Here is a 13,333-nt window from a genome sequence, read left to right as displayed (position 1 = left end):
AATGAAAATAAGCCTACTTTGGATCAAGTCATCTACAAAATCAATTGTTTAGAAAATGTATCAAAAGAAAGCCATGATGAAATCCAATGTAGGCCGGTTAGTTGAAGGGAGCAATGGAGAATGCTGTACTTTATTTGCTGTGGTCCATTACGGCTTCAAACACTGTTCTTTTTCAGCATGAATAGAAGAGAGGTAAGAATTACATCTCCACTCAATTTTGAAGAAGCCAGAGAATAGTAGTTTAGCCTGCAGACGATTGACTAGGTTTCGATTTCAGTGCCCCGTAATGCTAGGCCATGGAGAGTCCAGGATGTGAAGATGCTCTGCCGAATGATACAACAGCCCAAGTCAGTGTTATCGTCTCAAACTATGAATAAAATAGAAACATCGCTCGCAGCTTTACTATTTGTTCTCACTGGAGCGTCGGAGGTTGTGGGGGGACCTGATAGAAGTCTACAAGATTATGAGAGGCATGGAGAGAGTGGATAGTCAGAAGTTTTTTTCCCAAGGAGGAAGAGTGAATTACTTGGGGGCATAGGTCTAAGGTGCGAGAGGCAATTTTTAAAAGAAATGTACGAGGTGGATTTTTTACAGCGAGGGTGGTGGGTGCCTGGCGCTCGTTGCCAGGGTGGTAGTGGAAGCGGAGACGTTAGTGACTTTTAAGGCGTGTCTTGACAAGTACACGAATGAGGTCGGAATAGAAGGATACAGCCCCCGGAAGGGTAGGGGGTTTTGGTTGAGGCGGGCAGCATGGTCGGTGCAGGCTTGGAGTGTCGAAGGGCCTGTTCCTGTGCTGTAATTTTTTTTGTTCTTTGTTTATTTAACCAACAATGGTTAGCACTGCTGCCTGAGAGTGCCAGTGATCCCGAATGCATCCCTGGCTTGGGTCACTATCTGTGCGGAGTCTGCAAAGTGTCGATATGGGTTTCCTCCAGGTGGTCTGATTTCCTCCCACAGTCCAACAGATGTGCTGGTGAGGCACAGTGTCCATCCTACATTCTCCTGCAGTGTACCTGAACAGGTACCGGAGTGTGGTGACTGGGGGACTTTCATACTAACTTCATTGCAGTGTTAATGTAAACTTATTTTTGACACCAATAAAGGAACTCTAAAGTGTAAGAAATACTATGCGTTCATCACTGATGCTACGCTGGATTTTGGAATGAGGACTATGAGATCGCTATCATGGGTTGATTGTCCCTCACCAAAAAGCAACATATCAATTATTGTGAACATTTCGGGTTTGCAAACAAGCCACAATTTCAATATTCACAGTATACCATGTCAGTATCAGGGAATAATTTACTTGAAGCGTCCATCAGTAGAACTTTGACGAACGGAGACCAAGACTCAAAACGTTAGCTCAATTTTGTATCCATAGCAGCTATCAGAGTGCTAAGATTTTCCAGCAGTTTCTGTTTTTGTTTCAGATTCCAGCATCCGCAGTAATTTGATTTTATCATTAATTTAATAGCCTTTGCTGCAGATTCAGTAGAAAATAGCCAGCTACTTATTCTATTATTGATAGCTGAATCCTGGGCATCTCTTTGTCAACCTACGTCTCTATCAACACTGAAAATAGTCAGATTTGCGCCCGATGACGTTTGGATTGTGAGCAATTCAAAACCGTTCGCTTTCAATTCCAGACTCAGGATTCAGCAGTCAGCACCCGTCGTCAATCTCTGCATCTCTCACATGCGTAAGATGAGGGGCAAACAGCAAATCAAAACAGCATTCAGTATCTGACGATTGGTACATGGTTCTGAGCATTGTACAGGTACCGGTGCACATCTCCACATCTGACATTATGATAGAAGGTAATTGATCAAGCAGCTGAAGATGACTTGACCAACGACACTCGACTGAGGAACTCCTGCAGTGATGTCACGGAGCGAAGATTATTGACCTATAATAACGAAAAACATGTTCTATTGTGCTATGCAACAGTCCAACCAGCGACGGCTTTTGTTTCCCCGATTTTCATTGACGCCATCTTTTCCAGGGCTCCTTGATACCGTGCTTATTAAAATGTCACAGTTATGCAAAGGAGTTCACCCTTACCTCACCTCTGGCGATCAGTTCTTTTGTTCATGTTTGAGCTAGTTCTGTAAGGAGGTGAGGAGTGAGAGGTCCTGGCAGAAGCCAAACTGAGCATCCGTGAGCGACTTGTTGATGAGCAAAAATCTCTTCTTAGCACCTTTGGTTAGCCCTTCCATCATTTTATTGATCATCGAGCATAGATTGATAGGGCGGCAATAGGTCGGATTGGATTTCAAATGTTTCTTGCGTACAGGATATACCTGGGCAATTTTCCACATTGCTGAATATATGCCAGCGGTGTAATTGTGCTGGAAGATCTTGGCTAGGGGGTCGGCAAGTTCTGGAGCATAAACCTTGAAAACGATTTCTCCTGCCCTCAGCTGATTCTGCGCAGCTTTCAGGAGCAGACAAACACTGCTTCAAGTCTTGTATTTCCAGCGAACCTTCTTTCCCACACAGGTTGGAAGTTGCAGCTCAGAGTTTCTCGAAAATATGGGCTACAGGTGAATTTAGTCATTTTGCACTCTTAGTACGCAGAAGCAACACGAGGGTTATTCTCCACCAACTGGATGCTGCCCGTCGGACCAGTTAGACTTGCTGTCTAATATAAGTGACTAATGTGGTATATAATTTTCAGCGCCAGTCTGGTGTCAGGAATGTAGGTTCTACGTCCCAATGACTGGTGGATCGCATCAAACAACACATCCCTTTGGATGTTCCTTTATTCAAGAAAGGGAGAAGAGATAGCCCAGGAAATTATCGACCAGTGAGTCTTACCTCAGTGGTTGGTAAGTTATAAGAACATAAGAAATAGGAACACGAGTAGGCCATCTAGACCCTCGAGCCTGCCCCGCCATTCGATAAGATCACGGCTGATCTGATAGTGGTTCAGTTCCACTTACCCGCCTGCTCACCTTAATCCTTAATTCCCTTATTGATCAGAAATCTATCTACCTGTGACTTAAAAACATTTAACGAGGTAGCCTTCATTGCTTCAATGGGCAGAGAATTCCAAAGATTCACTACCATCTGAGAGAAGTTCCTCCTCAACTCTGTTCTAAATTGGCTCCCTCTCATTTTGACGCTGTGCCCTCTAGTTCTTGTTTCCTCTCTAAGTGGAAATAATTTCTCTGCCTCTACCGTGTCTAGACCCTTCATTATCTTATATGTCTCTATAAGATCCCCCTCAGCCTTCTAAACTCCAACGAGTACAGGCCCAATCTATTCAATCTCTCCTCATAAGCTAACCCCCTCATCTCCGGAATCAACCTGATGAACTTTCTCTGCACTTCCTCCAAGGCCAATATATCCTTTCGCAAGAATGTTGATGGAAAAGATTCTGAGAGGCAGGATTTATGAACATTTGGAGACGTATAGTATGATCAAAAATAGTCAGCACGGCTTTGTCAAAGGCAGATCGTGCTTTACGAGCCTGGTTGAATTTTGTGAAGATGTGACTAAATACATTGACGAAGGAAGGTGGTGATGTGGTTTATATGGATTTCAGCAAGGTGTTCGATAAGGTCCCCCATGCAAGGCTCACTGAGAAAGTGAGGGGGCATGGGATCCAAGGGGACATTGCTTTGTGGATCCAGAACTTTTTTGCCCACAGAAGGCAAAGGCTGGTTGTAGATTTTTTTTTCCTGCATGGAGGTCGATCACCAGTGGAGTGTCCCAGGGATCTGTTTTGGGACCCTTGCACTTTGTGCTTTTAAAAATGACTTGGATGAGGAAGCGGAGGGATGGTTTGGTAAGTTTGCCGATGGCACAAAGGTTGAAGGTGTTGTGGATAGTGTGGAGGGACGTCAGAATTTGCAACGAGACATAGATAGGATGCAAAACTAGGCGGAGAAGCCGCAGATGGACTTCAACCTAAATAAGTGTGTGGTAATTCATTTTGGCAGGTCAAATAGGATGACGGAATATAATATTAAGGGTAAGACTCTTGACAGTGTGGAAGATCAGAAGGATCTGGGGTCCGGGTTCATAGGGCGCTCAAATCAGCATCGCAGGTAGATTAATGATGCACTGGCCTTCACTAATCGAGGAATTGAGTTTAGGAGTCGGGAGATAATGCTGCAAACTCTGGTCAGACCCCACTTGGAATACTGTGCTCAGTTCTGGTTGCCTCATTACAGGAAGGATATGGAAGCCATAGAAAGGGTGCAGAGATTTACAAGGATGTTGTCTGGATTAGGTGGCATGCCTTATGAGGATAGGTAGAGAGAGCTCGATCTTTTCTCCTTAGAGAGACGAAGGATGAGAGGTAACCTGATAGAGGTGTATAAGATGTTGAAAGGTATTAATCGAGTGGATTCTCAGAGGCTTTTTTCCCAGGGCTGAAATGGCTGCCACGAGAGGACACAGGTTTAGGATACTGGGGAGTAAGCACAGAAGAGACGTCAAGGGTAAGTTTTTCACTCAGAGGGTGGTGGGTGCGTGGAATCGGCTGCCGGCAGTGGTGGTGGAGGCTAATAGGGTATTTTAAGAGACTTTTGGATAAGGACATAGGACATAGTATGATAGAGGGTTACAGGTAAGCCGAGTACGTAGTGACATGTTCGGCGCAACTTGTGGGCTGAATGGCCTGTTTATGCTGTAGTTTTTCTATGTTATATGTTCTATGTTCAAGGTCCGCCACAGCCAAAATAAAGACCGGACCCAAACAGCCCATTCTTGCAAAGCGCAAAACGTAGTGTCCAGCATAACAGGTAATTCTGCTGTTGGACAACACTTGCTGAACACTCGCAAAATTACACTAAAATCCAAGTCAAGATTGGAGGTCAGGTTGACTGACCTGTGCAAGCTCGAAACTACAAATATTCATACACCGGGTCCTGTCCTTGGCAGCGTTCGTGCACGAAGTAAACATTTTTCAGCTGAACAAGAACAGTCCAATTTCCAGATGATCAGTTCTCGTTTCTCATGCGGCATCAATTATTGTTTTCTTTTACTACTGCTATTGTTGCGACACGTTCTGCTGAGTGCAAGACGATAAGTTGTGTTTAAAACGACGTTATATCTGATCCCCCGGCCACTTTAATGAGCTGATAAATCGTTGTCAAACATCCGTGGCACTCTGCGTAAGGATTCAAGGAGAGTTACATTCTTTCGTGACGCACTGTATTATTGTAGGCGATTCTTGGAGCAACATTCACAGAATTGATTCAGTTCCGACTTGAAAATTCTGAATCACGCTCGATTTACCCATATTAGAACCCATGCTGCCCCAATGAAAGCAATCAGTTCCATCAGCACATGGTCACATGCTAATATGCCTCTATAGCACCACTTCCAGAGTCCATGATTGGAAGGCTATCATTACAACACACAACGTTTACTTTGCAACGTAGGGGACAGTTTCCGAATGTGAGGGCGATCCTCCTTCAAAGGCCATGACGTAAAAGAACATTGCCGACCATGGATTGGATTGGATTGGTCCATGATTATGCTTGGCAACTTACTGCAGTGCTTTGCGTTCTGTATCATGTTCCACCAAGAAACACCTGTTCTTTACATAAGTGCAGCATACTGCGGATGATGGAACCGGAAACAAAAACAGAAAATGTTAGAAAATCTCAACTGGTGTGATATCATCAGTTCTGACCTCAGTGTCATCCTAACCTGAAACGTTGGCCCTATTCTCTCTCGATGTGGAGATGCCGGCATTGGACTGGGGTAAACACAGTAAGAAGTTCCACAACACCAGGTTAAAGTCCAACAGGTTTAGTTGTAGCAAACGCCACTAGCTTTCGAAAGCTCGTGGTGTTTGCTACAAATAACCTGTTGGACTTTAACCTAGTGTTGCGAGGCTTCTTACTCTATTCTCTCTCCACAGATACTGTCAGACCTGTTGACATTTTGCGGCATTTTCTGATGTTATTTGTGTTTTTGTTCCTGATCTTTATAGCCTGTCATCGGCCATTTTAAGAAGTATTACAAAACTGATAATCAGCCTGTTTGGCCACATTATGCATGCAATTTAGATGACCATCAGATCTTTCAGTGGGGCTTAAACGTGGAGCTTATGGCAACAAGTTAGAAACGCCTCCACTATTTGAATTTATAATGTAGAACGCGCAATGGAAAGTTTAAGTATATCGCATATGTTAAAGAAATGGTGAATAAACCTGTTTAGCTTATAAGATTAGTCACCACTGATCAATATATGACTTAATTGTGTTCATACCGATCAAAAATTAACTCAGTTGCCAACTTTATTATCATTGGTAATAATCACTTTGGAATGGACTAACTAGGCAAGTAATCACGAGCCCCAGGCAATGCTCTGGAGAATCAGGTTTAAATGCAGCCATGACGAATGGTGAAATTTGAAGTTAAAATAAAAGAAATCTTGATTTAAACGGCTAATGTTGTCTTTAAAACTCATCTGGCTCAGTACTGGCCTTTAGGGAAGGACATTTGCTATGCTTACCTGGTCTAGCCTACATCTGACTCCATATCCACAACAATGTGGTTGACTTTTAAATGTTCTCTAAAACGGCCTACGATTCGGTTCAAGTGCAATTATCGATGTGCAATTATTTAAAATAATTTTAAAGAACTTTAGAAAAGATTATGAGAAATTTTCAATTTTGCACATTTCACTGTAGTAATTTCCTGAAGGGTAACCGAGGTAAAAGGTAATCAAATCAAGTTTCTACTTTTGATGACGATTGCTAAAAGGGAAATTTGCAAACTGTTAGGAAAGTACTCGCTGTGGTTAAGTGGTCTCAGGTTAAAGGCGAAATAAGAAGCATTTATTTGTATTTGTGAATATGTTATATGTGGGAGTGTGTGGGTGCATACTCGTTATAACTTACAAATAGGAGGAGAATTGTAAATAGTTCTGTTGAGTAATGTATCAGATGAGAAACAATGTGCAAATAAGAGAAATTTTAATTTCAGCTGTACATGTATAAAACAAGTACATTCTTAGGGCGTTTTTAAGAGTTTTCAGCTTTAAGGCTTGCGTCACTATTGATTGGTTGTGCATACATCCACCAAAGAGTGAAGGAAACACTGACCGGTGATCGCTATTGCCCACTGAATCAACGTAAACAGTCAGGCTCTTCTATGTGGAAACAGACGGCGCAAAACTTTATAAATGCGCAATATGCAATCTAGGTTAGAATTTTGAGGAGTGCGAGGATATTTTGAAAATGATACGAGCGACTTAAACATTCGCCTATTGGCGCGTCAACTGGTTCTTCCCTGGTAACAAAGGAATGTACATCAACTTTATTCCTGGGTGACATCGAAGACCCGATGCGTCCGGCTGAAGTCATTATAAAAATCGAAAGCGGCGGTGATCTATTTAAAAATATATGAGATGTTTAAGTCGCAAATATTCTTCATTTTCGTAATCCTACATTCTAGTTTCTGCAACAATTTGGTATTCCATTCTCAAACAGTTCTCAAACTCGATGCTTTTGCTGGGAACAATACGAATGATTTAGGTTTGGGTGTAAAGAGGCGGACACCTCGCAGTTTCCCGATTGTGTCTGGTCCCAGGGAAACAATACTTGAATTTGAAGGGAAATATTGACACAGAACAACCTTGTGGGGCCAGTCTGAATTATGTGCAGTCTCTGGATGCTGGATGGTAAACCCAGTAAATCTCTGCCATGTCGAAGTGGAGATCCCGGATGTAAATCACAATTGTCTTTGATTTCTAAACAAACAATTGCACCTTGTTATTTCGGGGCCGCTGCACCAGAAATGCGCTTCGGCCTCCAAATGTCGGGAACCACTCCTTGAAAAGTCATTGGCTTAGTCAGAACAATTACTTTGCCCTTCATGTGCAGACCAGTAGTGGAGACGAAAATAATTCATAAGTTCGACATCATCTACAACAAAATAGTCCACTTGATTGGCACACCATCCACACCTTACACACGCACTCTCTTCACCACTGGTGCACAGTGGCGTCTTTGGGTAACGTCGACAAGATGCACTGCAGCAACTCACCAAAGCTCCATCAACAACACCTTACAAGCTTATTTGCATACTCCGTATCTCCTCCATAATCAGTAATTGCCACAACATCAAATGTCCAAATGGCCATCTGCATCCGTTGTTTTCTGTCAATACTTCAGAAAGCAAGGGCGGAGCGTGCTGGAAATTGCGTATTCCTATGTTTATATTTAATTCAGAAAATTCAGTTCGTTATTATCTTAATTCCAAGAATTCTTTTGCAACTCGTTCCTTTGTCATGCAACAGGTTGCTTTCAAGTGTTACTTAGCAGTTCAACTGAAAATCATCAATCTATCCGGCAAAACGTGTTTGTGTTTTCTATGGTAGAAAGTATTATAAAAATAATAGCTTCAATAATTCGGAAGCTGAAAACGCATACTTCCCACCATACTGTGTTATAAATATGTCATAATAACACTTACACCATTTGCAGTCCATTGCTGTCAGAACTCGTTATTACTATTCGTAGAGAATTCGTCGCTTAGTTATAGGAGGCAGAGACTGATGACAGAAGGCTGCCTTAGTGACTGGAAACCAGCGGCCAGTGGCGTACCATACGGATGTTCGTTGTGCCCGCTATTATTCTTCATTTATATAAATGGCATTGATGACTATGTGCGGGGTAGGATTAATGAGTTTGCGGATAACACAAAGATTAAACGGATGGTTCCGAGTAAGGAGGAGTGCCGGCGGGTGCAAGGATATATAGACGGAATGGTCAAATGCACAGGTAAGTGGCAGCGGAGTTTAACACAGAAAAGTGTGAGCTGATACACTTTGGAAGGAGAACTCTAACAAGAAGGTGCATGGTAGTTCACTAGGGAGTTCTGTGGAACGAAGCGAGCTTGGCACGTTTGACCATAGATTGCTGAATGCGGAAGAGTGGTGAAGAAGACCTATGGGATACTTGCCTTTATGAATCGAGGCATAGATTACAAATGCAGGGAAGTAATGGTGGAGTTGTATAGAACTTTGGTGAGACCACAGTTTGAGTAATGTGTGCAGTTCTGATGCCATATTATCGGGAGGATGTTACTGCACTGGAAGGGGTGCAGAGGAATTTCACCAGGACGCTAGCTGGGATGGAACTTTTAAGTTATGAAGAGAAGTTGCAGAGGCTTGCTCTGTTTTTGTTGGAGCAGAGAAGATTGATGAGCGATCTGATCGAGGTGTGCAAGGTTACGAGAGACATGGACAGAGTGAATAAAGAGCAGTTGTTTCCCTGAGTTGAAGGATCAGTCACAAGGGGACATAGGTTCAAGGTGAGGGGCAGGAAATTTCGGTGGGATGTGTGGAAAAGTTTTTTTTTACCCAGAGGGTAGTGACGGCCTGGAATGTGAGGGTTGTAGAGACAGGTTGCCTCACATCCTGTATAAAGTATCTGGATGAACACTTGGCACATCATAAATTTCAGGACTATGGACCAATTGCTGGCAGATGGGTTTGGGTGGAAGTTCAGGTGTTTCTGATGTGTCCGTGCGGATTCGATGGGCCGAAAGGCCTCTTCTGTGCTGTATGATTCTATGATTCTATGACGGTATACGATACTACCGTTTTAGTTAAGGCAAACATATTTCAGTCTGTGGACGTTCATATTTCGATCTTCAGCAGAGTGAAAAAGTGTTGCCAGCGTCAAGTTTAATTTGGGGCAATGTATTTGATTCTAGTTTTCAGAATCATTTTTGGCATTATACTATTACCATCGAAGTGGGTGAGGTTTTCTTGTTTGTCCCCGGTGTTGCAAAATTTTAAACGATTACGTGTAAACGTTTTTTATCGTTTCGGACACCAAGCCGACAATGGTTAACACATACTACCCGTCTACAAAACACCAATTCAGGTTTATTTTGGTCATTTCTGGGTATTTGATCCCAATGATGATTATGTTATTTGTTCGTATTATGAATAGATTGACAGATAAAATGTAAACTATGCAAATTTTGAATTAATTTGGTGTATTACATTTTTGACTGTACAACCAAAAATGCACAATCAACGCAATGATCTTTCGAGACATCCTAGCTTTAAGGAATGCTCAAAAACCTGATTGGATGTCTGTGACCATTTTTCCATCCACCAATCAAAAGCTGCAATGTGCCTGGTGATCGAGGGCCCCCTTTCCTTCCCAAGCACCATTGCGCAGTTGCAGTCACAGTTCATTGTGAAAGCTGGGACCGCGGCTGCGTTTTAAGAGCTTTTGCGCATTAAACCAATGTGATGATTCGCATCAATAAGGAGATCGACAAAGAAATAATGTCAAGATTTTAAATCGCACAAGTGTTTGGGTGAAATCTGCGACTTCGATCAGGGATCTTATATTTATTCGAATGAATTATCCAACCGAGTTGTGGCGCTGAAATCATTGGGATGCTTTGTGCTGGAAATGAGATATTATCAACCACACTGGCTGTTAAAATGGTCATTGTTGCACTGTGGATTGTGCTTCTGGGATCTGATTTCTTGTCAGATTCGCTATTCGATTCCAGAAGAGCTGCAACTGGGCGCCTTTGTTGGGAATATCGCAGATGATTTGGGTTTAAATGTGCAGGAGCTCGCGGCTCGCAGTTTTCGGATCGTTCCCGGGCCCAGGAAACAGTATTTCGACCTAAATTTGAACAATGGTATTTTATCTGTGAAGGAATATATAGATAGAGAACAGCTGTGTGGGTCGAGCGAAACGTGTGCTGTATCTTTGGAAACTGTGATCGAAAAGCCTTTCAGTCTCTACGATATTGAAGTGGAAATTCTCGATGTAAATGATAACGCACCGATTTTTCCAAAGAAACAATTCCGCATTGAAATCTTCGAAGGGGCCTCACCGGGAACTCGCTATGCCCTTCAGCGTGCCCACGATCCAGACGTAGGAACCAACTCCCTTCAGTCGTATCAGCTGGATGCCAACCCGTACTTCACTTTAAATGTTGAGAGTCGAAATGGGAATGACGACATGCCTGTGTTACTGCTTAAAACGCCACTTGACAGAGAAAAGATATCCAGTCACAGGTTAGTGTTGATCGCCAAAGACGGAGGGGTCCCGGAACGATTCGGAAGTGCCGAGATAATAATCAGCGTAAAAGATGCAAATGATAACACTCCTGTCTTCTCGCAATCAGTTTACAATATCAGTCTTTTAGAAAACGCACCCAAAGGAGCATTGGTAATAAAGCTAAATGCTACTGATTTGGATGCCGGTCCAAATGGAGAAATTCTGTACTCTTTTAGTAACCATGCTTCTGGTAGAGTCCGTGAGTTGTTCAGTCTGGATTCTAAAACTGGTGAAATCAGAATCAGGGGCAATTTAAACTATGAGGACAACAAGTTTTTCGAGATTAATGTGCAAGCAATGGACAAGGGACCTTATGCAGTCCCTGCTTATTGTCATGTGCTGCTTCATATTGTGGATATCAATGATAACGCCCCAGAGGTGACTGTTTCTACGTCGTTCAGTCCAGTTAGCGAAGATTCAGTGTCCGGGACAGTTGTGGCTCTAATCAGTGCAACAGACAAAGATTCAGGAGAAAATGGGCAGGTAAAATGTGAAGTCGCAGAAAACGTTCCATTTCAACTGGATTCAACGTCCAAGAAGTACTTAACATTGCGTACAAAACAAGGACTTGATCGGGAAAATATCTCCAGATATGAAGTCACCGTTGTGTGCAGTGATTCAGGATCTCCTCCTCTCACCTCACAGAAAGTCATCCTGGTGGAGGTTTCGGATATAAATGACAATGCGCCACGCTTTTCGCGACCTTTATATACAGCTTATGTGATGGAGAACAATGTTATTGGAACGTCTGTATTATCAGTGACCGCTTTTGATCCAGATTTAAACCAGAACTCTCGACTAAACTATTCCATAATACCGGCGCAAGTACAGGATGAGTCAGTATTTAGTTACGTCCATATCAAACCAGAAAAGGGAACTATAATTTCTCAAAGGTCTTTTGACTATGAAAGACTCAAAAGTTTTCAGTTTGAAGTTCAGGTTACGGACTCTGGAGTCCCGTCACTATCCAGCACCGTCACAGTAGAGGTGGTAATCCTTGATCAGAATGATAATGCTCCTGTCATCGTACATCCATTGCCAGAATATGGATCTACAGTAACAGAGATTGTATCTCGATTTGCAGAGCCAGGCTATCTAGTCGCCAAGGTGTCGGCCACAGATGTCGACTCTGGTCAAAACGCACGCCTCACGTACGAGATTCATCAGGCTACTGAACCGGGACTTTTTACCATTTCACCAGATACAGGTGAAATTTGGACCATCCGAGGCATTATGGGCAAAGATACCACGAGGCAAAGGTTGGTTATTGCTGCAAGAGACAGTGGTTCACCGCCACTTTCAGCCACAATGACAATCATCTTATCACTGACAGAGGGTGATACAGAAATGCTTTCCGACGTGAGCAGTCTGTCTGAGGATTCTGGTCCTGTGAGTGACATCAGTTTTTTCTTAGTTATATCGTTAGGGATAACCTCTTCAATTTTCCTCGTCGTTTTAATTGTTCTCGCCCTTAAGCTTAAAAATAACAGGAACATGTTTGGTGCACAAAATGGTTTTCGAAACACTTGCTGTTGCCTCAGCGGACGAAATTCCATGAATGGAGTTCAAAAAGCTAGCAGAAATCTTGAAATAGTTCCGAACTATGTTGAAATATTTGGGGGCGATCCACTCTCCCAAAGTTTTCGCTATGACTCATGTTCATCTTCGGGCACAGCCAAGAGAGACGCCATATTTTCTAACAAGTATCAGTCATCCAGTTCCAAGAATAACGTCATGAGTGGAGATGAGGAAATACTACGAAATGTCAAGTGCAAAAATACCATAAATAGTGAGGTGAGCTGATCTTACTGCCTTAAATATTTGCATTTGTTTTGGCGTCCAGTCACGAATTCGCTATTCCCAATGACCACTGTGTTTTAATGACTCTGGCGTCTTCTGAAGTTTTGTCATTCCAGGGTCCGACATGTTCTAGTTGATAGCAGAGGAATATCAGACATGGTTTATATCCCAAATCTAAATTTGTTTTTCTATTTCAGTTCAAAGTAATGACACTTGATCAAGATTCCGTCCAGTTTTAAACTGACAATTCTGGGTGAAATGCTGAGGATCATTCACAAGTTGAGACTTTTAAGAGAAAGTAACAGCTGAGTTAATTAGCAGGTCAGAACCCTCCGGGATTCCCTTATCGTAGATTGTCATAGCAAAGTCTTAAGTAATCAAAATGTTTTACAACTCTTAAAACGCTGCACGAGAATTACTTAAAGTATTGATGCAGTTGCTTTGAATTTGGGAAGAGGAATGTGTCATGG

At 42.6% G+C, this 13,333-nt stretch overlaps 1 protein-coding gene across 1 annotated transcript; it reads left to right on the top strand.

The window, feature by feature from the left end:
- Window positions 1–296: 296 nt before the first annotated feature.
- On the top strand, window positions 297–13,102 carry LOC145351627 (protocadherin gamma-B1-like). The gene is made up of 5 exons (XM_080201197.1): window positions 297–347; window positions 4,673–4,904; window positions 8,451–8,747; window positions 10,504–12,857; window positions 13,061–13,102. The coding sequence occupies exons 1-5, from the start codon at window positions 297–299 to the stop codon at window positions 13,100–13,102; spliced, it is 2,976 nt and encodes a 991-aa protein (XP_080057323.1).
- Window positions 13,103–13,333: the final 231 nt, after the last annotated feature.

The sequence above is a fragment of the Carcharhinus amblyrhynchos genome, chromosome 13, assembly GCF_965287045.1.
Source record: "Carcharhinus amblyrhynchos chromosome 13, sCarAmb.v2.hapA, whole genome shotgun sequence".
NCBI lineage: Eukaryota > Metazoa > Chordata > Chondrichthyes > Carcharhiniformes > Carcharhinidae > Carcharhinus > Carcharhinus amblyrhynchos.
This window is presented reverse-complemented; position numbering and strand designations above follow the sequence as displayed.